Raw genomic sequence first — 26,661 nt, 5'->3', positions numbered from 1 at the left:
GGTGGGTAATGGGCAGGCAGAATCAATGAACAAAGTCATTATCAACAACTTAAAGAATCGGCTAGAGGAATCAAAAGGAAACTGGCCCGAAATATTACCTGGAGTTTTATGGGCTTATCGCACAACTGCAAAAACAAGTACAGGTGAAACACCGTTTTCATTGGTTTATGGAGCTGAGGCTTTAATTCCAGTTGAGATAGGGGAACCAAGTACATGGTTCACACAGGCGACACAAGAGTCTAATGACGAGGAGATGCGTGTCAATCTAGATTTACTCAAGGGGCAGAGAGAAGCTGCTTTAATAAGAATGGCAGCACAGAAGCAAGTCATAAAACGATACTACAATAGAAAAGCACGCCTCAGGTTCTTCAAAATTGGGGACTTCGTGCTTAAAAAGGGTTTTCAGTCTACAAAGGTAGCTAACATAGGGAAATTAAGTCCAACATGGGAAAGACCCTACAGAGTGCGTGATGTTGCAGGAAAAGGAGCATATGAACTAGAGACAATGGATGGCAAGATACTACCTTCGCATTGGAATGCTGTTCATTTAAAGAGATACTATTTTAAAGAAAATCCACGGTCAGGTATAACCATTTTAAATCCCATTTTTGAATTGTTAAGATTTTACTAACGATTTTAGATGATAGGCAAAACGCTAACCCGTACTAAATGATGAGTCACGACTTGCAAGGCACATGGAGTAACATAAAATTCCTGGCCTAGGGTTACAATTATTCTGATAGAAATACAAACGGGTTATGCAGTCTTCATCAATAATCGTCCCTCCGAGTCTCGTATGTTTTTCCTTTTTAGGGAAAGGACCAAATGTGAGAAACTATCAAGTGCTCGAGGCTTCATACTTCAACACTCAAACACTTGGGGGACTACATAATAGACACGGACATGTGTATAAAGAAGGTAAAGAAGATTAAAGAAAAATCAAGCTTGAAAGAGTCAAGTCAAATGCAGAGTAAAAGTCATAAAGCCACGAGCTAAAGCCAGTCAAGTGTAGAGTAAAAGTCATAAATCCACGAGCTAAGGCCAAAGAAAAACCTCACTAGGGATAAGCTTTGTACTAAAACGGGTTATAAGAAAAAACTCCGTGTCTATTATTTATTGTTTTTTAAATCTGTTACAAGAAAAACAGTTACGAGAAAGTCATGGATGTAATTCAAATACATGTAAAGTTTTATTCGGAACTAGACAAGGTTCAAAAATAAAAACTTTTCCAAGTTATTTCAGAAAAACATGTGTATTCCTGTTTCTTTTGTCATATGATAATACCATTATGAAGTTGAGACGTCTTCTTCATTAAGTATTGGAATATAAAAGGTCCCTCTTTTTTAAAACTAATGTTTAAATTAATCATGAGGTTAACAGAAGCATTTTTCATAAAACAAAAATGCAAATTATTCTGTAAGTCCTTAAAAATAAAGGCGAGAATAAAGCAAGCAGAAGTTTAAGATAAAAAACTTCTTAATATGTAAAAAAAACATCCAAGACTAAGTTCCAACTTAATCATCAAACTACGAAATTGTTTAGATTACCCCATTAAAAGACTTGGGGACTGACGTTCCTAAAATCAACCCTCAAATGAAGTTAAGGGTTTGATTACTATCTTCTAAAGTCAAAACAAAAATAAAATCATTTGAATGATTAAAACTGGCCACTGAGAAGTTTGTGGAATTGAGGCAGGGACATCGATAGCAGCAGGCTCAATTTGGGCAGGTGCATCAGCAGGCGCGGCTTCAACTTGACTTACAGCAACGGGCTTGATCGGGTTTGAAATAGTCATGACACCCGTATCAGCTTCAACATTCATAAAAGCTTCAGTCACGGGAACTTCATCCATAGAAGAAGGGAAGTCTTGAGTCTGTTGAGCCTTTTTAATAGTTTCGTTGATTTTGGCTAACTCTAACTCCAGGTTGAAGTTTTCTTGGCTAGCTTCAAGTAGGGTATCACGACGGAAATTCAAAAAAATCCAACTTGCCTCAACAACAGATTTTTCTTCAAGGATCTCAAAATCATTTTCCCAAGCAGTGATCTCATTTTTTAGCTCTTCATTTTTAGCCAAGGCAGAGCTGTGGGAAGCTTGAAGAGAGGTGTGGGAGCATTCTAAAGCACGCACCTTATCAGCAGATATTCTGAGGTCTTCTTGTGCTTGAGTCAAATTCTGCACAAGCTCCCCAAAGTAAACTTCCTTTTGATTTAAAACAGCCTTTAACTCTCTGATCTCTTCACTAGATTTAGATAGCTGCTCTGAAAAAGAGGACTCGAGACGCTCTTTGTCTTTCTCTGCTTGGCGTGAAGAAGCTTTTGTAACCGCCAATGCTGAGGTTAAGGCCCGTACTCGTTGCTCTAAGGTATTCTTGTTCTCTTGCAAGCTCTATGTCAAGCTGAGCACTCTCAAATTGCCCCTTCCAATTGGTTGCTTCCAATTAAGAGTCACGTGCTGTCTTGTCCAAAGGAGCAATTCTTTTCATCAACTCTGCGCCGAGGAGATTAGCCTAAAAAAGAAAAGAGAAGAAATAAGAATCTCAAAGATGAAAAATTTTGCAAAGTGGGAAAGAAGAAAAATACCTTCAGAGTGGCATGCACGATGTCATGCATTAAAGTCAGGGAACTATGGCTTTCCAGCTTTGCTTTTTCAATTGGGCCAATAAGAGGCTCTAGCCATATATCCGCCTGACCTAATTTTCTCAAAAGGTTATTCTCAGCAGGAATTTCAATAGTTACCTGCCTCATAGTGGCACTCTTACTTGAAGAGCCTGTTTCAGTATGATGAACTATAGGGGGGAATAGCCAAAGGAGGAGCAGGAGAAGAGGTAAGAGCAGTAGAAGAAGGAACGGAAATAGCTGGGGCCGGTAAAGAAGGAACCACAGGCACGGGTAATGAGAAAGATGATAAAGGTACTTTGTCTAAAACAGGCCCAACATCTTCACGACCAAATACACTAACAAAAAGTTGGTCGATAGACTCACGAGTGTCGTAGGGAGTGACGTCATCATCGCGTGATTCCCAAGACTATTTCTCGGGATCTCTCTAGAGAGATACGGGTTCCCAAAGGAGTACGGGTCCCCGAAGAGACACGAGAGGCTGCAACTGCTTGCGCAGTAACCCCTCGAATAGCAAATCATGACAATAAGAAGGATAAAAGTTAAAACAATAAAGGATAATATAAGCATAAAAAAAATGTGAACTCTTACCGTGAGTCTTAACCTTCCAACCAAAGCGATTAGAAAGTGTTTTCCAAGATCTACCGTCCATTGGCGCGATCTTCAGCAATTTATCTACCCAACCACGGAAATTGGGAACATCCCCCGCAACTCCTATGGTTGCTAAAAAGAAAAACAAGGGGGGGGGGGTAAAATTAGTAAAGTTGATAAATTTGAAAGAAGAAGGTATGAGAGGGATAAAAGACCTACGTGCAAAATTCCACTTCTCAGGAAAGAGGACATTATCTTCACCCACTAAACCAACAGTGGGGGCAACAACAAATCGGGTATACAAGCCACGATCCTTGTCATCTTCAGGGCTCACCAAAACCATCTTACTCCTGGCTACTAGTGTAAAAACACCATTACGAAAAAGCCTAGGGGAGTAAAGATGAATCAAGTGAGGGAAAGTAAAAGGAGCTTCAGCTCTAGTGGCTAAATGCCTTAAACAGACAACTACCCTCCATATGATTGGGCCAATTTGACCCAAGCATACATTGAAGAAATGGCAAAATTCGAGAATGACTAGGTCAATTGCTGGTCTAAACCCTAAAGTAAAAGGGTAAGTGTAAACAAAAGAGAACCCCGTTAAATAGGAGGTAATTCTCTGATTCGGATTAGGGATAATAATGGGAAAATCATTACTCCAATGGCAGTCCTTACGAACCAAAGGAGTCAAAACCTCTGTAATTTGAGTAGGGTAAGTATCGACACGATCTAATGCGGAAACTTGGTTTTTAAGAGATTCCCTATCATGGTAAAAAGACAATTCTGAAGGAACTATCTCATCTACTAAGGGTTCGCGTAAAGGTTCAGAATGGTCTTTACCCCTAGAAGAAGATTTTTGAGAAAGGGAACCTCTGGTCCTAGAGTAAGGACCAGAACTAGAAGAAGGCATAGACGAACCACCTCCTCGAGTAGATCCTAAACTACGAAATCTACCTCCCCTTCTATGCCTAACAGGGGCATTAGGGAAGGAGTCAGTAATGGAAACTCTCTCAGGGTTAGGGCTTGGAGAAGACATATCGAAGAGGAATGGTCTAAGGAAGAAGTCAACAAAGATTTGGAGAAATAAGTGTTCAATAAGCTTTATGTGATAAAGACAAAGGAAAAAATTATATTTATACCGATAAGCAACCACCAAAGGTAAAAGTGCAGAGGTGGAAATACCATAATTATGATAACTGGCACTTCGTTAATAGTGGCACCGTAAAAACCTTGAAAAAAGGCTGCAAAAACTGCAGAGCCAATGGAAAATCGACACGTGCATGAAGTATTAAATGGAAGTGACAATTGAAGCGTTAGTTTTGTCATAGCATTAATGGTGACAAAAATTCTCGTTTTAATGAAATCCACTTCCCAAATATTCAATTGATGAATAAATGGAAAGTGGGGGGACTATCTATATTGGGAAAAATTGAATTTATATATGTTGAGACACGTGAACTGGTCAAATAGTCAAAAAATTATAATTAGTCAAGAGTCACAAGCAGTAATAGAAACGAGCAAATTCAAAGGAAGAGGCACGGGAGGACATTTGAAGGATTCAGCGCCCGTACCTATTTAGATCATTTATCAAAAGGAACGGATCTGACCATAATAAAGAGCGCAGATACGGAATTCGATAGGCATTAAGTACCGTATACGTTAGAGAATTTGTATTGATTGCAATGATTGTGTAACGTAGCATTTAATGTCTTTAATTATTCATAATAGTCTCATTATGATTTGAAGGAAACACATACCTTCAAGACACCTATAAAAGGGAGGTATCTAGTCATTTGTAAGGACAGACACAATTAAAATATACTCTGATTTACTTGTTTTTCTCCTGATTACACTCTGGTTACTTCAAATTATTCTCTTCTACATATTCTTTTGATTATCAGTAACCCGCGTTTTTTTAAATTCTAGCTTTGACTAAAATTCTATTTTTTGATTAAACAGTATCGAAATTAAATTCATCGGAGTTCTCAGAAATTATACCACGAATATTGAATTAGTACTTCCACTTGCCAGATGGCATTTGCGAATTGAAGTGGGTCAGGTTATATATATTCTTACTGACGAGTCAAGTTCAACTCGAACAACATCACTTGCTTAAATTACATTTTCTTACTTTCTCCTTTTGGAGTAATATGGTGGAGATTGTATGCCCTTCTTTATATGTTGAAATGAAAAAAATAATATTTACACTATTGTTATCACTTTTTTATCGGGAAGAATAACTTTACGACCTTGCCTTTTAGTTATATATAGATAAGTACAATAATAATAATGCTATTTATGTTTTGCAAACACGTGTTCTATGTTATAAATTAACCTTTTCAACCGGGCATACACACGAACGGGAATCTGGCGTTTTTGTAACATCAAATCAAGCAAATGGGATTCCGGGAGACCCGTACGATCACAATAGTTGTGATGTGTAACAATAAGCTAAGTTATAGATCATCATAGTATGCTATCCCATAACATATACATTAATTCTCACAGAGGGTGTGTTTGGTATAAAGGAAAATATTTTTTGTGTTGGAAAATAAGTAGTAATCTTATTCATTTTTTGGTGTTTGGTACGCACATTAAGGAAAAAGACTTCTCAAGAGTATTCATAAATAATTTATATACAATAAACATAAAGCCATAAACTTTCGAACAACAACCTTCCGAACCCACAAATTTCATAAACTTTCGAACCGCTAAATTTTTTAAACTGCAAACTTTTGAAGCCGTAAACTTTATAATTTCTAAACACGTAGACTTCCAAATGGAGTCTTTATGATATACAAAAGAATAGTTAAGCTCGAGACATAGTGCAGATGCTAAGCAAAACAACAATATGAAGCTTTGGCTACTACCGGATTAGCACACAACTGTATTGGGAAAAATTGAGTTTACATATTAAAGTGGTGTAAAGATGACGTGTCATGACACGTAGACTGGTCAAAGTGGTCAAAGAGTTATGATTGGAAAATAGGCACGAGTTGCAACAGATACGAGCAGAGGCAAAGGAAGAGGCACGAGCGGTTATTCAAAAGACTCAGCGCCCGTACCTATTTAAGTCCAAGAATCAAGGGGAATGAATCTGACAGTCCATGGGAGTACAGATACAGTACTTAATAGGCCTTAAATACTAAAAACGTTAGAGAATATATATTAAATACAATGATTATGTAACGTAGCATTTAATGTCTTTAATTGCCCATAATGGCCTTATTATGACAAAGGCAAAATGCATATCTCCAAAGTAGCTATAAAAGGGAGAGAACGAATCAATTATCAACACACAAAATATTATCTGAATATACTGATTTACTTGCTTTTCTTCTGATTATCTTATTGCTAGCCAAATTACTTTCTTTCATATATATTCTTTTGATTATCAGTAACCCGAGTTCTTCTAAATTAAAGCTTTGACCGAAATCTCATTTTTTTGGTTAAACAAATTGGTTCCGTTACCGGGAATCTGATAATCTATCCTCTTTTAGCTTAACTTGTTGCATCAACCATGTAGAACAACAATGACAACATTCAAGGAAACCAACAACTTCAGGGAAATCCACAGGGTAATCAAACCCCGGTCCCTTCTCCACAAGGCTCTCCTCGGCGGTCTCGTGAAGGCTCTGTTGATAGATCTCATACAAATGGAAATGCTCAATTTGAAAATGTTGAAGCTATCGATGAAGCTTTGCAGAAACTAATTGTTGCACAGGTCAATAAAGCTCTTGAGACTTTTGCTAGCCAGTTACCTGCTGCACCACCCACACCCACTCCAAATAACAACACTTTGGAGAACCCTCGTTCCGGGCTTATTAATTCAGGTACTAGTGGAACCCCCAGCGAATCACATGAGGGAGAATCAGGTAACTTAGTCACCTTTGATTTACAAAATTTAGTACTAACATTGCAGAAACAGCTCAAGGAGCAAAGTGACCGCATAGAGCAAATAATTGGGGTGCCGTCCGTAATCAAAGGGATAGATACAGATAAATATTCGCAACAACCCTGGAAGCCAAGTGCTGCTCCCCTCCCAATCCAAAGAAATTCAAAATGCCTGATATTCCAAAATACGATAGAACAACAGACCCACGAGACCACGTGACTGCATTCACAACAGGCGTAAAAGGCAACGACTTGACCAAGCAGGATATTGAATTAGTATTAGTCAAAAAATTCGGTGAAACACTCACCAAGGGTGCATTAACATGGTATTCTCTTTTACCCAAAAATTCTATAAATTTTTTTGCTGAGCTTGTAGATTCTTTCATCAAAGCACACTCGGGAGCTCAAAAAGTCGAAAAAAGAATGGAAGATATTTTCAAGATCAAGCAAGGGGACTCATAATTGCTTAGGGAGTTCGTGGACAGATTCCAACGTGAAAGGACGACATTACCACGTGTACCTGATAATTGGGCAGCTATAGCTTTCACAAGTAATTTGAATGAAAAGAGCTCAGAAGCTACGAGGGGACTCAAGGAAAGTCTTCGTGAATTCCCAGCTACAACATGGAATGACGTTTACAATAGGTATAGCACGAAGCTAAGGATAGAAGAAGATATTGTTTCATGATTCCAAAAAGAAGAAAAACTAAGCTCGAGACGGGCGGAAACCGAAAAAGGTCCAGTAAATATAGGTACGAGCTATACATGGGACCTGCGGGAAAAGATTCACAATCAAAATAGGACAATCAAAGGTATGATCATAGATCAAAGAATAGAGAATCAGGATCTTCATCAAGATTTAGGAATGATCGAAACACCCATGAGTCACAAGATGATGATAGAAATTTGAAGGCGAGATTTTGCGGTTACAATATCAATGTGAGCACTTCCGAGCTCGTAGCTATTTTGAGAAGAATGGGTGACAAGGTACGGTGACCAAAAGAGACGAGATCAAATCCAAACAGGCGCAACCCTGATCATTGGTGCGAGTTTCATAATGATCACGGGCATAAAATAGCATACTGTAGATTTTTACAAAGTGAAGTTGATCATTTATTAAAAAAAAGGGTATCTCTCCGAGTTATTCAGTGAGAAAGGTAAGCAAGCTTACATGAAGAATAGAAAGGAACCCCCTAAACCACCTTCTCCTAAAAGGACCGTCAACGTTATAAGCGGGGGTGAAGACATCAATGGCGTAACGTACACTGTAGCTAATAAAATTTCCAAAGTCACAATTACCCAAGGGAAACGGGTGCGACATGTATTAGAGGAAGACAACATTACATTTGATGATGCTGATGTGGATGGCGTATTATCTCCTCATAATGGTGCCTTGGTAATATCTTTAATTGTGCATAATACTAATGTGAAATGAGTTTTGATTGATCCAGGTAGTTCCGTGAACATTATTTTTCTAAGAGTATTACGAGAGATGCAAGCTGAGGATAAATTAATACCAAAGGCGCATACTTTAGCTGGATTTGACAATTCTAGTGTTGTGACGAAAGGAGAGGTAACACTCACCACATTCCTAGAAGGAGATGTCAAAGATACAAAGTTCAAGTAGTAGATATGGAGATGGCTTACAATATGATCCTTGGGAGACCATGGATCCATGAAATGGATGTCGTTCCTTCAACCTTGCATCAAGTTATTAAATTTCCATCACCATGGGGAATATGTCAAATCTGCGGGGATCAACACACATATAGGAGAATCAACTCTGTAGTAGATTCAAGTACGAAAAAATAAGAAAAATGGCAATCACAAAAGACAGTTGAGGGCACCACAGTACAAACCTCAACTAAACAAGGGCGGACAGATGTGGATTCAAGGCCTGATACCATTCAAGAACCAGAAGAAAACGAAAATATCAAAACAACAATTGAAGAACTGGAGGCTGTGATGTTATTTGCACAATGACCTGATAAGAAAGTTTACGTAGGGGCCAATCTAAGCCAAGGTATGAGAGGTAAGTTAATTGAATTTTTGAAAACTAACGTGGACTCTTTTGCTTGGTCCCACTCTAACCTGACAGGAATACCCCCAGAGGTAATGACTCACAAATTGAATAAAGACCCAACGTACCCTCTTGTCAAACAAAAGAAAAGAAAGCAAGGAACTTTCAAGAATCAGATGATTCAAGAAGAGGTTCAAAAATTGCTAAAGATTAGATCCATCCGCGAGGTAAAGTATCCTAATTGGTTCGCCAATACTGTTGTAGTTCCAAAGAAGAACGGTAAGTGGCGAGTTTATGTGGATTACACAGACCTTAATAAATCTTGTCCTAAAGATTCTTTTCCACTACCACATATAGATCAACTAATTGATGCAACTGTAGGGCATGAACTATTAAGTTTTTTAGATGCATATTCAGGGTACAATCAGATCAAAATGGATCTGGGAGATGAAGAAAAAACTTCATTCATAACAGACAGAGGGACTTATTGTTATAAAGTAATGCCTTTTGGTCTCAAAAATGCTGGTGCAACATATCAGAGGTTGGTTACTAAAATGTTTCAAGAACATCAGGGAAAAACCATGGAGGTTTATATAGACGATATGCTAATTAAAACTCAGCATTCGAGAGATCATATATCACAATTGTCTGATACATTTCAGATTTTGCGCAAATTTAATATGAAATTAAATCTGGAGAAATGTGCATTTGGTGTCGCGTCAGGTAAGTTTTAGGGTTTTCTTGTTTCTAACTGTTGTATTGAAATGAATCCCGAACAGATTAAGGCCATTGAAAAAATTACTGATATGCTTTCAAGCAAAAAAGAAGTGTAGAGGTTGACAGGAAGAATTGTAGTCTTGGGAAGATTTATTTTTAAATCATCAGAAAAGTGCTTTAAATTCTTTTCAGCTCTTAAAAAGTAAGATCACTTTGAATGGAACAAGGAATGTTAGCAGGCACTCAAAAATTTGAAAACATACTTATCAAATCCACTATTACTCGCAAAACCAAAAGCTGGGGAAAGACTGCTCATCTACCTTGTTGTTTCAGAAGTAGCGGTAAGTGTTGTTTTAGTCCGTGAGGACCAAGGTAAACAATCTCCGATATTTTATGTTAGCAAATCTTTATTAGATGCAGATACACAATACCCTCAATTAGAAAAGCTTGCACTTGCATTAATCATAGCACCTAGAAAATTAAGGCCTTATTTTCAATGTCATCCTATTACTGTAGTAACTGCTTATCCATTACGCAATATAATACATAAGCATGAATTGTCAGGTAGGTTAGCTAAATGGGCTATAGAATTAAGTGAATATGATATTACCTACCAACCTAGAACTGCTATAAAATCTCAAGTGTTAGCTGATTTCGTGGCTGATTTTAGCTAAAGGATGCAATTAGAAGCAGAAAAAGAGTTGCAGGTGTTCAACGGAGCTAACCCAGGAACTTGGACTTTGTTTACTGATGGTTCATCTAACGTAAAGGGTGCTGGTTTAGGGATTCTTTTGGTACCACCTACTAGTGAAACCATTCGACAAGCCATAAAATGTCATTCTATAACTAACAATGAGGTAGAGTATGAAGCTGTGATTGCAGGTTTAGAACTGACACGAGAACTTGGCATAAATCAGATTATAATCAAAAGTGATTCACAGCTCATAGTTAATCAAATGCTGGGGACTTATATGGCCAAAGAAGCAAGGATGCAACAATACTTAGAAAAGGTACGGGATTTGATAAAGCAATTTCTAACCTGGAAAGTAACACAAATACCAAGGGATGAAAATGCTGAAGCCGATGCCCAAGCTAATCTTGCATCTGTGGCAGACGCGGAAAGCAATGAAAATGCTTTAGTTATTCATTTGTTTCATTCAGTTCTCTACCTTGATAAGAATGAAGTAAATTTTAATAACTTAACTTGGTATTGGAGGAACGAGATTGTTGCTTTTTTGCAGTATGGTACCGTCCCTGAGATAAGAAAAAAGCTCATGCACTTCGAAAAGAGGCTGCTCGGTATTGCTTAAAGCAAGGCAATTTTACCGAAAAATGTTCGGTTGTCCCTTAGCAAGATGCCTCGGACCTTCTCAGACAGAATACGTAATGAGAGAAATACACGAGGGGTATTGTGGGAATCACACATGAGGAAGGTCATTGGTAAGAACCTTAAGTAGGGCAGGTTATTATTGACCCAAAATGGAAGAAGAAGCGAAAAGTTTCGTGGCTAAATGTGATAAATGCCAAAGGTACGGTAATAATATGCATAGGCCCGCGGAGTTATTACATCCGGTCATTGCAACGTGGCTATTTATGAAATGGGGGATGGATATCGTGGGTCCACTACCGCAAGCAAAAGGACAGGTAAAATTTTTGCTCGTACTCACTGATTATTTTACTAAATGGGTAGAGGCAGGAGAATTTAAACAGGTGCGAGAAAAGGAAGTTAAAGATTTCATTTGGCAGAATATCATATGCCGATTCGGTGTACCAAAGAAGATCGTATGTGATAATGATCCTCAGTTTATAGGCACTCAAATTACAGAATTCTTTCAAAGTTGGCAGATTAAAAGGATTACGTCTACACCTTATCATCCGGTGGATAATGGGCAAACTGAGTCAAAAAACAAAGTCATTATCAATAATTTAAAGAAGAGTTTAGAGGAATCCAAAGGTAATTGGCCAGAAGTGTTACCTGGTATTTTATGGGCATATCGCACAACATCAAAAACAAGTATAGGAGAAACACCATTTTCATTGGTTTATGGAGCTAAAGCTTTAATTCCAGTTGAGATAGGAAAGCTGAGTACATGATTCACACAGGAGACAGAAGAATCTAATGACGAGGAAATGCGTGTAAATCTTGATTTACTTGAAGGAAGAAGAGAAGCTGCACTAATAAGAATGGTAGCACAGAAGCAGATCATAGAACGATACTACAACCAAAAAGCACGCCTCAGATTCTTCAAAATTGGGGACTTCATGCTCAAAAAGGTTTTTCAATCTACGAAGGCAGCTAACTCGGGGAAATTAAGTCCAACATGGGAAGGACCCTATAGAATTCATGATATTGCAGGTAAAGGAGCATACGCGCTGGAAACAATGGATGGCAAGATACTACCATCACATTGGAATGTTGTTCATCTGAAGAGATACTATTTCTGAAGAATACCCACGGTCATTGAATTATTAAAATTTTACTAACAATTTTAGATGATAGGCAAAACGCTAACCCGTACTCAATGATGAGTCACGACCTGCAAGGCACGTGAAATAAATTAAACTTCCTGGCCTAGGGTTACAATTATTCTGATAGAAATTCAAATAGGTTAAGCAGTCTTCATCTATAATCGTACCTCCGAGTCTTGTATGTTTTTTCTTTACAGGGAAAGGACCAAATAAGAGGAACAATCAAGTGCTCGAGGCATCATACTTAAATGCTCAAACACTCGGGGGACTACATAATATACACGGGCATGTTATAAGGAAGGCAAAGAAGATCAAGCCCTGGAAAGTTCACTCATTGAATGAGTCAAGTGCAGAGTAAAGTCACGAGCTGAGGCCAAAGAAAAACCTTACTATAGTTAGGGTAAATGCTATGCACTAAAATGGGTTATAGATAAAAACCTCGTATTTCTTACCTTACCATAGTTAGGGTAAAGGCTATGTACTGAAACAGGTTATAGATAAAAACCTCGTGGTTATTTATTTTTTAAAGTTGTTACAAGAAAAACAGTTACGAGAAAGTTATAGATGTAATTCAAATATGTGTGAAGTGTTATTCAAAACAAGACAAAGTTCAAATAAAAACTTGTCAAAGTTATTTCAAAGAAACATGTGTATTCCTATTTCTTTTATCGTATGTTAACACCATTATGAAGTTAAGACGTCTTCTTCATTAAGTGTTGAATATAAAAGGGCCCTCTTTTATAAAATTCATGATTAATATAAATATTCATGAAGTTAATAGAAGCATTTTTAAAGAATAAAAATGCAAATTATTCTATAAGTCCTTATAAATAAAGGCAAAAATAAACTAAACAGAAGTTCAAGATAGTAACGAGAAAACTTCTTAATATTAAAAAAGTTAAGACTAAGTACGAACTTAGTCATAAGCTGTGAATTATTTATACAAATTGCCCCATGAAAGGTCCGGGGACTTGAATTTCCAAAACAAACCCTCAAATGAGACCAAGGGTTTTACCACAATTTTCCCAAAAAACAAAACAACACAAAGAAATTCAAATGACTTAAACTTATCACTAAGAAGATGTAGGAACTGAAGTAGGTGCATCAACAGCAGTGGGCTCAACTTGGTTTACAATAGCGGGCTCAACTGGGCTTGAAGGAGTTGGGATACCCGTATCAACTTCAACATTCTCGGAAGCTTCGGCCACGGGAGAAGGAAAATCTTGAGTTTGTTGAGCCTTCTCAATAGTTTCATTGATTTTAGCTAACTCAGATTCCAAGTTAAAAGTCTCTTGGCTAGCCTCAACTAGGGTATCATGGCAAGAATTCAAAAACGCCCAACTCACTTCAATGGCAGACTTATCCTCAAGGATTTCGTAATCTCTTTCCCAGTCATCAATTTCATTCTTTAACTTTTCATTTTCAGCCAAGGCAGACGTGTAAGAAGCTTGAAGAGAGGTATGGTAACTTTCTAATGCACAAACCTTATCAGAAGAAGCTCGGAGGTCTTCTTGTGCTTGAGTCAAATTCTGCACGAGCTCACCAGCATAAGCTTCTTTCTCACCCAAGAGAGCCTTTAACTCTCTAATCTCTTTGCTAGCTTTTGACAACTGCTCTGAGAAAGAAGTTTCAAGACGAGCTTTTTCTTTATCTGCTTGACTTGAGGCAGCCTTTTCAACTGCCAACTCCGTAGTCAAGGCCCGAACCTGCTACTCCAAGGTACTCTTACTTTCCTCTAAATATTCCACATCAATCTTAAGGTTTTCATACTGTTCCTTCCAATTGTATGTCTCTAATTGAGAATCATGCACTAATTGCTTTGAGAGGGAAACCCTTTTTCATCATCTCCGTGCCGATATGATTGGCCTAAAAACGGGAGAAATGAAGGGAATTGAGAACCACAAAGATAGAAAAATTACAAAGTAAAAGTTTTAAAAAACAAAAGAGAAGGGGAATGCCTTTAAATAAGCGTGCACAATGTCATTCATCAAGGTTAAGGAGCTATGGCTCTCTAGTTTGGCTTTCTCAATTGGTCCATTTAAGGGCTTTAGCCATACATCTTCTTGACCCGATTTCATTAAAAGATTGCCCTCAGCGGGGACTTCAATGATCACTTGCCTCATAGCACTACTCCTACTTGTAGAGCCAACTTCAGCACGAGGAATGATTGGAGGAGGAATTGTCGAAGGAGGAACAATAGAAGTAGTAAAAACAGTTTGGGGAGGAATGGAAACAGCCGAGATCGGCAAAGAAGGAGTCACAGACACGAGTGTAGAAAAAGAAGCCAGGGCTGATAAAATGCTGCTCAACAGAATCATGAGCAGCAGCGGGAGCAACGTCATCATCAGAAATTACAACTGGGGCCTCAACAGACTCGGTAAGAGGAATAGAACGGTGGGGGGATGCTTCTTCTTCATCATCAGAAATGATGCGTCTACGAGCCCGTGGACTTGTTACCAAAGAGCCCCTATCTTCCTCTTCTTCAGAATCTTGGTCATCAACGGCTTTTCTTTTCGATGAAGAGCCCAGAGTTATTTCTTGATCCCTTTTCAAAGAGATACGAGAAGCCGCACTGCCTCAGCAGTAACTCCTCGAATAGCAAATCCTGATAGAAAGAAGGATTGGGTTAAGTTCAGGAAAAAAAGAATATGTAAAATAAAATAAAATCTCTTACCATGAGTTTTTACTTTCCAACCAAAATGTTGGGAAATGGTCTTCCAAGATCTACCATCCATTGGTGCAATTCTCAACAATTTTCCTAACCAATCACGGAAATTGGGAACATCTTCCACAACTCCCATGGTTGCTAGAAAGGAAAAGTAAAATTAGAAAAATCAACAAAACTGAAAAAAAGGTACGAGAAAGTTAGAAGACTCACGTGCAAAATTCCACTTCTCAGGGAAGGGAACGTTCTCATCACCCACTAAACCAATAGTATGGGAAGCAACAAACCTGGCATACCAGCCACGGTCTTTGTACTCTTCAGGGCTAACTAGAACTCTTTTGCTCCTGACAACTAGTGTAAAAACACCATTACGAAAGAGTCTAGGGGAGTAAAGATGAATTAGATGTGGGAAAGTAAAAGGCACACTGGCTATGTTGGTCAAATGCCTCAAACAGGAAACAACCCTCCATATTATTGGGCCAATTTGACCTAAGCAAACATCAAAGAAACGACAGAACTCGAGAATAATAGGATCAATAGCAGGTTTGAATCCTAATGTGAAAGGGTACGTATAGACAAAGGAAAATCCGGTTAGGTAAGAGGTAATTCTTTGATTCGGATTGGGAATAATGATAGGAAAGTCATGACTCCAATGGCAGTCTCTGCGAACTAAAGAAATCAAACCTTCAGTGATTTGAGTGGGATAGATATCGGCGTGATCTAAAGAAGATACTTGATTTCTAAGAGATTCTCTGTCGTTATAGAAAGATAGTTCCACGGGAACTATCTCCTCTACTAGAGGTTCACGAAGAGGTTTAGAAGATTCCTTACCTCTAGAAGAAGATTTGTGTGAAAGAGAACCTCTAGTTCTAGAAGAAGGGCCAGAACTAGGCGAAGGAAGAGAAAAACCATACAAGGATGAAGATCCTAAATTACGAAGCCTACCTCCTCTTTTGCTCCTACTGGAGACATCAGGGAAGTTATCAACTATGGGGACCCTTCTAGGGTTAGGGTTTGATGAAAACATGATAGTACGAGGAAGAAACAAACAAATATTCAAGAACTGAATATTTTGAAAACATTATGTGACAATGAAGAAAACTATATTTATGCTACGAAGCAACCGTCAAAGGAAAAGGTACATTGATGGAAAGGTCATAATGAGAACTGACGCTTCGTGATTAGTGAAGCTGTGAAAAAGCCCTAAAAAATGCTGCAAAGTTGCAGATCCAATAAAAAGGTCCCACGGCTGAAGAACATTAAATGGAAGTAACAAATAAAGCGTTGATTCTATCATGGCATTAATGATGACAAAAATTCTCGTCTTAATGAAATCCACTTCCCAAATATTCAATTGATGAATAAATGGCAAGTTGGGGGACTATCTGTATTGGGAAAAGTTGAGTTTACATATTAAAGTGGTATAAAGATGGCGTGTCATGACACGTAGACTGGTCAAAGAGTTATGATTGGCAAAGAGGCACGAGTTGCAACAGATACGAGCAGAGGCAAAGGAAGAGGCACGAGTGGTTATTCAAAAGACTCAGCGCCCGTACCTATTTAAGTCCAAGAATCAAGGGGAATGAATCTGACAGTTCAAGGGAGTACAAATACAGTACTTAATGAGCCTTAAATACTGAAAACGTTAGACAATCTGTATTAAATACAATGATTATATAACGTAGCATTTAATGTCTTTAATTTCCCATAATGGCTTTATTATGACAAAGGCAAAATGCATATCTCCAAAGTAGCTATAAAAGGGAGAGAACAGATCAATTGTAAACACACAAAATATTATCTGAATATACCGATTTACTTGCGTTTCTTCTGATTATCTTATTGCTAGCCAAATTACTTTCTTTCATATATTCTTTTGATTATCAGTAACCCGAGTTCTTCCAAATTAAAGCTTTGACCGAAATCCCATTTTTTGGTTAAACAACAACAAGATATCAAATAATGGCTCACTGGCCTCATCTTAATTAATTGAAAGTAGTACCAACACGCTAGAGATTATTGTATACGGTCAAAATATGGCTCCTCCATTGCATGACATATTGGGATTAAAATATGAAAGATTGAAGATCGACCCCGAGTTCCACTGAAGTAGGATATGAAGCCAAAATGTCCGTCCTTGAGAACATCGAGTTCATGACCCCAGAATCAACCCTGACCCTGAATGAACTCGAGGAAACATCGCCAGACAGAATAACGGATGCCCGAAATATTTCGGGTATCACGGCGGGAATTTCAGCACGTATCAATGAGAAATCGGATAATCAGTAAATCATGGAATTTTTTATCTTTTATAAAATTGTAGCTAAAATAGGATTCCCCTACTATATAAAGGAAATCTGATTATTTGTAAAACACATGGTTACACACATCCCAAAACAATATAATGTTACTTTCTTTTTGTAAGCTATTGTTCCCTTGTATTTGATATCATTTGAATTGCACCCAGTTCAAGTGAGACTTACTTTTCAAGACTATAATTGTCCAAGTTGTACAGTTTGAATTTATTTTATAATTGTTCACTTTAATTACAATTCCATTTATCGCTTTTAATCAATTTAATTCATGTATCCTTAAAATAACTTATAAATTCAATTGTTATCCGATTTTCAGGGTAAATAGTTTGGTGCCCACCGTGGGGCTGAGGATAATAATGGTTATTTGATACAAATTTTCATAACACACACTATTTAACACTTGTTTTTTGAAGTATCTCTAATTTTAGGTTAAAGCTCAATATGTCAAACTCACAATTGGCACCCCTACATGTGTGACACCTCCTTATTAAACACCTGACAGGGTATATAAGAGAGTTTTTCAAATTAAAGTGACATTATTCGAAGTGAGATTATTTTATTTATTTCAGATTCGCCACTTGGAATATTTTAATTGGTGTTCCAAGTCACCGGTCTATTCTAAATCCCAAATCGATGAAATTTGACTTTCCTTTTGAAGTCTGCGAACCAGAAATTCTGAATAAGGAATTCTATTAACCCGAGGGAAAATGTTAGGCACCCCCGGATTCCATGATTCTAGCACGGTCGCTTAAACTATCATAATTGGCCTATTATCTGATTTTAATACATGTTTTAGCCTATGGTGTATTTTAACTTATTAACCGCTTTTAATTATTTTTTTTTAAAGAAGATTCAACATTATCTAAAACACATCTTTGAACCACGCCATATGAAATGCACCCGCGGTCCGCGGCACATTTTATTTAATATTGTTGAGATCTGGATTTGGGTCACATGAAATGCACACTCAACTTTAAGGAAATTAATTTAAATTACGCACCTAAAGCAACTACGCACTTTCAAATTTGCGAGGGCATGGAAAATTCAACTAAATGGCACGCCTCAATTTCTAAAGATTTAAAATTAATTAAATAAGGGCCATGCATTTTTGAGATTTTATTTGGCATGGCACACCTCGATTCCGATTTTAAAGGAAACTCAAACTAAGCTTTGAGGGCTATAAACTAATCTTATTTAATACGACACACCCCAAATCTATTTAATGAAATCTAACTAATTAAACACTAATGGAATTTGAACTCTACTTTTAATACTAATGCTCAAACTAATTAAAAGAAAATTGCCTTGAAGAGAACATGGCCAATTATTTGAAAGAAAATGGCTTGGGCCATCAACAACATTTAGGTGGGGAAATTAAAAGGCAGGCCCAAACATGATAGGGCCATGCAATTCCGTTTCAGGGGGTCTCATGTTCCTAGGCCCAAAAGGGCCTACACCTTTTGAGAACCAAGGACGAAATAGGGCGAGACTCGAGTTCGAGTCTCCAGGCATGCGTACAATATCAGAAAATTAAAAGGGTACCAATATTGAACCCAGCTAACTGTCAACAATGCACAACTATACATACCCTCAGATTTAAATCAGTTCAAGCTAACTGAATGAACATTTGCATAAGCTTCCAACCTCAATTAAACCCTTTTCCATACATGCAACAACAAATAAAGATCTTAGGGATTATCAAATAAACAATCTAAATTTAACATCAAACTTGACTTAAACATGCTTACAATCACACCCATAGTAATTTTGTACATATCTTGACCCTTAAGGTCATCACTCAAACCATTTTTCTTATCCAAATAATTGTAAACAGTATAATAATTTTAAAACCGTTAACGATTTTACAAAGTAGAGTACTACATGGTTTTCCAAATAGCAAATACAACACTAGATAAACTTCAACATGAAAATTGCTGGTTTCAGACCTTAGGAACATCAACTTAAACAGATTCAAACAAGTTCCCTCAACAACACTGATTTCAACAAACTAAAGCAGATATCAAACATGCTTAACTCTTCTAAAATTTCTACTACACTAATTCCCTACCACCCACACATATAATTAGAAAACTTCAAATATTTAAACTAAGCAAATGAAAGAAACATTTATCCAACACTATAACAGAGTCTAAAAATACAATGAAGAAGAAACTAAATAGCTTATGAGCATAGGCAGAGTGCTCTTCAAATACAAACGAGCTCAAATGCATTTTCCAACAAGCTCCATGTTTTCCATACATATAACCACATTTACAACTTCACTTTCCATTCAATGGTTCAAAGAAATACCTTGAAGAGAAACAAAGAAGTGAAGAATCAGCAAGAGAGCAGCAGCAAAAATTAATTTAGCACCAGCAATGAAACAGTGCCTAAGTCAGCAAATTAAGCCTCAGATTTCAAACTAATTTCAACATTCAAAACCCCCAAATGCACAACTTCTACTGAACCTCTTTAAGTTCTAACTTATCACAAGGGAATTAGAACTCAAAATCAAGCAGAAATTCAGGCCATTTTTAATACTTTTTTTTGAAAGAAAGAACTCAACCGTTTTGTAATTTTTCAGAAATTTTTGTCTCTAAAAATCTCTTTTGTGAATGAAGAAAGAGTGCCTTTATAGGTAAGCCTTAGGGAAGCCTAAAATGGATTTAGTTTTGCACATTAAACCTTTTAGAGTTTTTATTTTTGCTGTTGTACCATTAGTTTAAAAATCAGCATTTCAATTTAGTCCCAAAGACATCTTCCTAGCAGCTTCCTAAATCAGTTACTGAAGATTCCCTAAACTAAAATCCCTAGACTACTCTTAAAACCCCTGCTATTTACTCCAGAAACCAAACAGACATGGGTCAAATTGATCCAAATCAAATTGTTATGTGTCCGCAAAATCTGGGTTTTGGGCTCCGAATTTTCAGGGTCCAAGTTCAATTAAACTCAGACGAACCCACACAGCCCAAAAGCTTGCAGAGTCCAAAAACTCTAAAACCCTGAGCCTCCTAAGAAAGAGTAGAGACAGAAAATCCAACCACATACAAAACTCGAAACCAGAAATAAAATACTAGCTAAACAAATCTAAAATTAACATGCAAACACGGATGGTTTGAAGAAATGGAAAAAACAAAAATCAGAAAAATAAAAGAAAGAAACAGAAGAAGTTCAGAAGAGAACTACAAATGAAAATTAAATAATAGAAGATAAAGAAAATACCTAAGAAGTGGTCCGAACAATAGAAATTGCCAAAATCTTCAAACCTTTAAATTTTCGGCCGAGTTTGACATTAATCCTGTATTCTTATCAAGAACACAAGAATAAAATTAACCTAGACCTTAAACCTTACTGAAATCTCGATTTTGAGTTTTTTGGGATTTTAGGGTTTGACTTTGATTTAAGATTCGACGAGTTTCAGAGGGATTCGAGGGAAAACAATTAGAGATTGGGAGAGAGGAAGGTGTAAGGCTTTGGGGTGTTGATTTGGGACGATTTTGGGGTGGCGCCGCCACAGGAGATGGTAGGGATTTTTGGGGAGGTGTTAGGGTTTAGAAGGGTGTTCTCTAAAGATGGTGAATGAGAGAGATGATTAGGGGGGGGGGGGTAATGTTCGGACAGTTATATACTGTCACAGACCCCAGTTCACGTCCGTTCGATTGAGTAAAGTCAACAGTTCAGATGATGAGAGACCAAAACAATGTCGTTTGGTTCCTGAGTGGGTTTGGACCGGGTAAAGGGACAAGCTTGGGCTGGTTTGGTCAGGTAATTGGGGAATTCAATTGGGCCTGGTAATTTTTAACTAAAATGGATCAAAACCATACCTTCTCTCATTCTTTTCCTTTTCTTTTTTTTTTTATTTCAAAAATCTTTTTGTTTTCAAGATTAAAAATAAAACCTAAATTAATCACTAAATCGAATTATCCTACCAAATTAAACTAATTAGCTCTAAATAATATTTACCATAATTAATTAAATACCAAATTAAAAGAAAACTACCAAAATTTGAAATTAAACAATAAAAATGCAAAAAATAAGTTATTTTTTGTGATTTTTTCATTTTTGTAAAACAAACTAATTTACTAATTGATCTACAAAATGTAAAATTAAATCCTAAATACAAATGCAACGTATTTTTGTATTTTTCATGAATTAACTAAAAATTAAACATGCACACAAAATGCAAACAATCAGAAAAATTCTACAATAATTTCTAAAATAACAAATAATTAAAAGAAAAAATATAATTTTTGAAATTCTGTAGGAGTAATTCATGTGAGGCAAATATCACATGCTCACAGCTGCCCCTCTTTGCTCGGAGATACGAAGGATTTTCGTGCAAAGATAAAATGAGCAATTATGAGGGATTTTTGCCCGTTTGAAACTCCATGATAAGCATTTTTTGAAAAGAGCCTGACCGAACCTTGCTTCAAAGGTTGCCTACATATCCTCAGCTATAAAGGAAACAGGTCAGTGTAGTTCTTGAAGTTTTGGTAGCTGTGACTATCGGGAAGCTGTGATTTCACTGTTATTGTTGCTGCTACTGCTTGCTGAACTCCTTATTACACCAAAAAATAAAAAATAAAAGGTTGAGCTAGCTAATCCTATCAGCTACGAGTTACAAGATTCCTATCTATAAATCTCTTGAAATTTGATCTTGAGTCTTGGGTAGTTCTCGCTGCATACTCCGATCTGAATCTTGATGCTCGTTAGCTGTAGGTGCTGGTTCTCTCTTCAGATTTGGATCAAAGCGGGATATGCGAAACTTGTGACTTCAATCATATCTTGAGCATTCCGTATCTTTCTCCGCTTCTGCACTTTGAGTTCACTTCTCTTTGTTTGTTTTTCTTTTCTTTATTCTGGATTGAGACTCACTCTTTTGGTCATCTCGAATCCTGTGCCTCGAGGTCAGACCTGCTCAAACACCAAAACAAACAAACGAACAAAGTTTTTCTACCCCAGTTTTCACTAGCAAAATTTCGTAAGTTATTTCTAACTAAGATCTAAACTTTTTTTGAAAGCGATAAAATAAGGATAGTGTGTCTTTAGGAGGAAATATTAGGGAATGGAGCCCTATATCTAAAATTCTCAACTAGGGAATGGAGGCCCTATGTTGGCAAAAAAGGCGACTAGGGAATGGAGGCCCTATGTCTAAAAATTCCCAACTAGGGAATGAAGCCCTATGTGGGCAAAAGGTGACTGGGGAATGGAGGCCCTATGTCTAAAATCTCAACTCAGGGATTGGAGCCCTAATGTTGGCAAAAGGTGACTAAGGAATAGAGGCCCTATGTCTAAAAATCTCAACATAGGGATTGGAGCCCTAATGTTGGCAAAAGGGAGAGTAGGGAATGGAGGCCCTATGTCTAAAAATCTCAACTTAGGGATTGGAGCCCCAATGTTGGCAAAAGGGCGACTAGGGAATGGAGGCCCTATGTCTAAAAATCTCAACTTAGGGAGTGGAGCCCTAATGTTGGCAAAAGGCAACTAGGGAATGGAGGTCCTATGTGTAAATATCTCAACTCAGGGATTGGAGCCCAAATATTAGCAAAAAGGAGACTAGGAAATGGAAGCCCTATGTCTAAAAATCTCAACTAGGGATTGGAGCCCTATGTTGGCAAAAGGCGACTAGGGAATGGAGGCCCTATGTCTAAAAATCTCAACTTAGGGATTGGAGCCCTAATGTTGGCAAAAATGTAAACGATTGAGGTTAGGAATCCTAAGCTATCCCTTTTTTTGAATTTTCTTCTTATCTTTTTTTTCCAGTTCAATTAATTTTCCATTGCATTTTCTCTTTCTTTTAGTAAAAATGCAGGAAATAATTTGGAAGAAACTTCCCTTTCGGGTTGACTATTACTACGAAGCTGTTTCTAGCTCTTTCTCATCTTTTCCCTTTTGGTTGAACCTACTTCTTGCACAGTTGCTTAAGATTACACCTGTTTCAATTTTTTAGACAAAGAACAATTGTTAGTTTGAAACGGTGGTTGGTTTTGTGGCCGTTATTGTTTTTGATCACTTGATCTCTGCCCAATTCTTTTGGTGAGAACCTCTGCTACTTGCTGGTTTTTCTGAAGATTAATCTCTCTCCTAAAGCCGAGGAACTTAACTTTCCAAACTTTCCAGATGATGGTTCAACTATGTGGGGCTTTTGGCCCTTTCACCTTATTTTGCCTCTAGGGGCTTTTGACCTTGTATTTCTTTTCATTTTTAATAACTCTGATTTCAGAGCATCAGTCATCATGGCCAGTCGGGATCGACTTGATGCACCCGCTGAGGCTGGGTACTTTTCTTTGGGCTTGGCTTTTATTAAGCAGAACCCTGTAAAACCAATTTTGCCACCTTTTCTTCGTATTAGTTTCGGAATAGAGTTAGACTGAAAGGGATTCAAGGAAAAATAAACAAAGGACAAGAAAATGAATTTAAGGAGAAGTGTCCCTTTCGGGGAGGAAAGAAGGACTTATCCGGGGTGCATGCAGACTTCAATAGACATGACATGCTTCTTGAACTAGATACCCGATTTATACAACTATCCAACTTCTCATAAACCCATTGCGACCCGTGTTTTAAAACTGAGAAACTTTGCCAGACCTCTTTCAATACCAATGGTGGTGAGGGGTTTCTTCTTTTCGATCAACGGTGCCCTTTGCGGGTTTTCGCCATTCGACCTCTCTCATTTCTCTTCTTACCATCGCCTTATAGTGCTCTTTACGAGTTTTTTGATTAGACTCTCTCATTTTCAATTTCTCTACTCACCGTCGACTTACGGTGCCCGTGGGTTTTCACCAATAAGACTCTCATTTTATTTCTCTTATCTTGATTGTATCGGATCCAAACAGCTGCGTTCTCCGATTTTGAAAACCTTTCGCCGATTGATCGGAAGGACTTGAACAAGGTTTGGGTAAAAAGGGTTGGATCGAATTACAACTTTGGAACCGTTCAGGCGGGATCATCGCCGAACCATTATAGCATCTGCTCCAGGTTTCACTTTTAGAGAAAATTGGATTTTTGCTTTGGTGTGACTGAACCCCAGAGAGAGGCTGCTTACGTATACTTTCGGAATCAAGTCGGACGTAGTTCAGGGAAACATTTTGTTTGTTGTTTTGTTGTTTTTCTTTTTTTTTTTGTTTTGATTCTTCTTTCATTCTTTTCTTTTCTTTTCTTTTTTTTTAAAAAATCTTCGAGTTCTAAAGAGGGTAATGAAAGAAAGGTAACCGGCTCAAAGGGTTAGCAAAAGATTGGAGTGTTTGGGGTAGCGAGAATTAAGCCTTCGTCATCCCAAACACATAAGATTATTGTTGCAGAAGGATTAGACATAGTACCTTTTGACTGCATCTGTATTTACAGCTATTTCAGGGTCATTCCATTCGATGTATCCCAAGTATAACGCCCCTTTTGGCAACAAATTTCTGATAATGTATGGTCCCTTCCAATTAGGAGCAAACTTTCCTTTTGCTTCCTGATGATGGGGAAGAATACGCTTTAAAACGAGTTGTCCCACTTCGAAGTTTCTAGACCGCACTTTCTTGTTGTAGTCATAGGTCATTCTTTGTTGATACAACTGCCCGTGGTAGATGCGGCCATTCGCTTTTCATCGATCAGGCTTAACTGTTCAAAACGGGTTTTGACCCACTCCCTGTCTTCAATTTCAGCTTCAACAATGATCCGAAGAGAAGGGATTTCAACTTCTGTGGGTATTAAGGCTTTAGTTCCATAAACCAAAAGATACAGTGTTGCTCCGACTGATGTGCACACAGTAGTGCAATATCCCAACAATGCAAACGGCAACTTTTCATGCCACTGCCTGGAACTTTGAATCATCTTTCTCAAAATCTTTTTGATGTTCTTGTTTGCTGCTTCGACGGCACCATCGGCTTTGGGCCGATAAGGAGTAGAATTTCGATGCGTGATCTTAAACTGCTCACATATCTCCCTCATCAAGTGACTATTTAAATTTGCAGCGTTATCTGTAATGATAGTCGTAGGAATACCGAAACGACAGATGAGATTAGAATGCACGAAGTCTACTACAGCTTTCTTGGTGACAGATTTGAGAGTAATTGCTTCGACCCACTTTGTGAAGTAGTCGATAGCGACTAATATGAATCTATGTCCATTTGAAGCTTTCAGCTCAATCAGCCCAATGACGTCCATGCCCCAAGCAACAAATGGCCAAGGTGCTGACATATGATGCAATTCTGTAGGCGGTGTATGAATCAAGTCACCATGCACCTAACATTGATGACATTTACGGATGAAGCTTTAGTAGTCTTTTTCCATAGTTATCCAGTAATAACCAGCCCGAAGGATTTTCTTTGCCAAAATATACCATTCATGTGGGGTTCGCACACTCCTGCGTGCATTTCATACATGATTCTTCCGGCCTCTTCAGCATCAACACACCTTAATAAGTTGAGATCCGGAGTCCTTATGTACAAGATATCACCGCTCAAGAAGAAACCACTTGCGTGCCATCTAATGGTTCTCTTTTGGTCTCCACTAGCATGCTCGAGGTATTCTTTAGTTTTCAGAAATCTTTTGAAGTCATGATACCATGGCTGAATATTTGGTTCTACATCAACTGTATTACAGTAATCGTGTCTTTCCTGGATTTGGATTTCCAAGGTATCAATGTGGGCATTGCCTAGGTATGGCAGTATTGAGGCCAAAGTAGAAAGTGCATCGGCCGGTTCATTGTGACAACGAGGGATGTACCTGAACTATATTGACTTGAACCGCTTGCTAAAATCTTCCACATGTTACCTGTAGGGAATAAGTTTGACATCTCGAGTCTTCCATTCTCCTTGAGCTTGTCGTATAATCAGATCCGAATCTCCCATGATTAAGAATTCTTTGACATCTTGGTCAATTGCCATATTCATACCTATAATACATGCTTCATACTTGGCAGTGTTGTTTGTGCATAAAAACCGAAGCCGGGCCGTGGCTGGATAATGCTGACCAGTGGGTGAGATCAATATTTCCCCGATTCCAACACCTTTTTCATTTAGCGCTCCATCAAAGAACATTTTCCAAGCATTAGTATCTTCGGATATTGCCTCAATTGAATTTACCTCTTCATCCGGGAAATAGGTGCTCAAAGGTTGGTATTCATCATCAACCGGTTTTTCTGCCAGGTGATCTGCTAACGCCTAGGCTTTCATTGTCGTGCGAGTGACATAGACTATGTCAAATTCAGGGAGTAGGATTTGCCACTTCGCTAACCTTCCCGTGGGCATTGGTTTCTGGAATATGTATTTTAAAGGGTCCAACCTGGTGATGAGATAAGTGGTGTAGGCCAACAAGTAATGCCTTAGCTTTTGAGCTACCCAGGTCAGAGCGCAACAAGTCCTTTCCAACAAAGTATATTTAGCCTCGTAGCTT

The 26,661-nt window shown here is 37.8% G+C and overlaps 3 protein-coding genes across 3 annotated transcripts; 1 reads left to right on the top strand and 2 right to left on the bottom strand.

Annotated features, from left to right (window-relative positions):
* Positions 1 to 10,511: 10,511 nt before the first annotated feature.
* LOC138889591 (uncharacterized) lies at positions 10,512 to 11,144 on the top strand. Its single transcript, XM_070172924.1, has 2 exons — positions 10,512 to 10,611; positions 10,717 to 11,144. The coding sequence occupies exons 1-2, from the start codon at positions 10,512 to 10,514 to the stop codon at positions 11,142 to 11,144; spliced, it is 528 nt and encodes a 175-aa protein (XP_070029025.1).
* A 2,232-nt stretch (positions 11,145 to 13,376) lies between these two features.
* Positions 13,377 to 14,645, bottom strand: LOC138889590 (uncharacterized). Its single transcript, XM_070172923.1, has 2 exons — positions 14,262 to 14,645; positions 13,377 to 14,009 (listed from the first exon to the last, which is right to left on the bottom strand). Exons 1-2 carry the CDS (start codon positions 14,643 to 14,645, stop codon positions 13,377 to 13,379), a joined length of 1,017 nt encoding a protein of 338 aa, XP_070029024.1.
* Positions 14,646 to 24,819: 10,174 nt separating this feature from the next.
* Positions 24,820 to 26,306, bottom strand: LOC138889589 (uncharacterized). The gene is made up of 3 exons (XM_070172922.1): positions 26,041 to 26,306; positions 25,629 to 25,992; positions 24,820 to 25,509 (listed from the first exon to the last, which is right to left on the bottom strand). The coding sequence occupies exons 1-3, from the start codon at positions 26,304 to 26,306 to the stop codon at positions 24,820 to 24,822; spliced, it is 1,320 nt and encodes a 439-aa protein (XP_070029023.1).
* Positions 26,307 to 26,661: the final 355 nt, after the last annotated feature.

The sequence above is a fragment of the Nicotiana sylvestris genome, chromosome 4, assembly GCF_000393655.2.
Source record: "Nicotiana sylvestris chromosome 4, ASM39365v2, whole genome shotgun sequence".
Lineage (NCBI taxonomy): Eukaryota > Viridiplantae > Streptophyta > Magnoliopsida > Solanales > Solanaceae > Nicotiana > Nicotiana sylvestris.
Note: the sequence above shows the minus strand (reverse complement) of the source record. Positions and strands in the feature narration are given on the sequence as shown.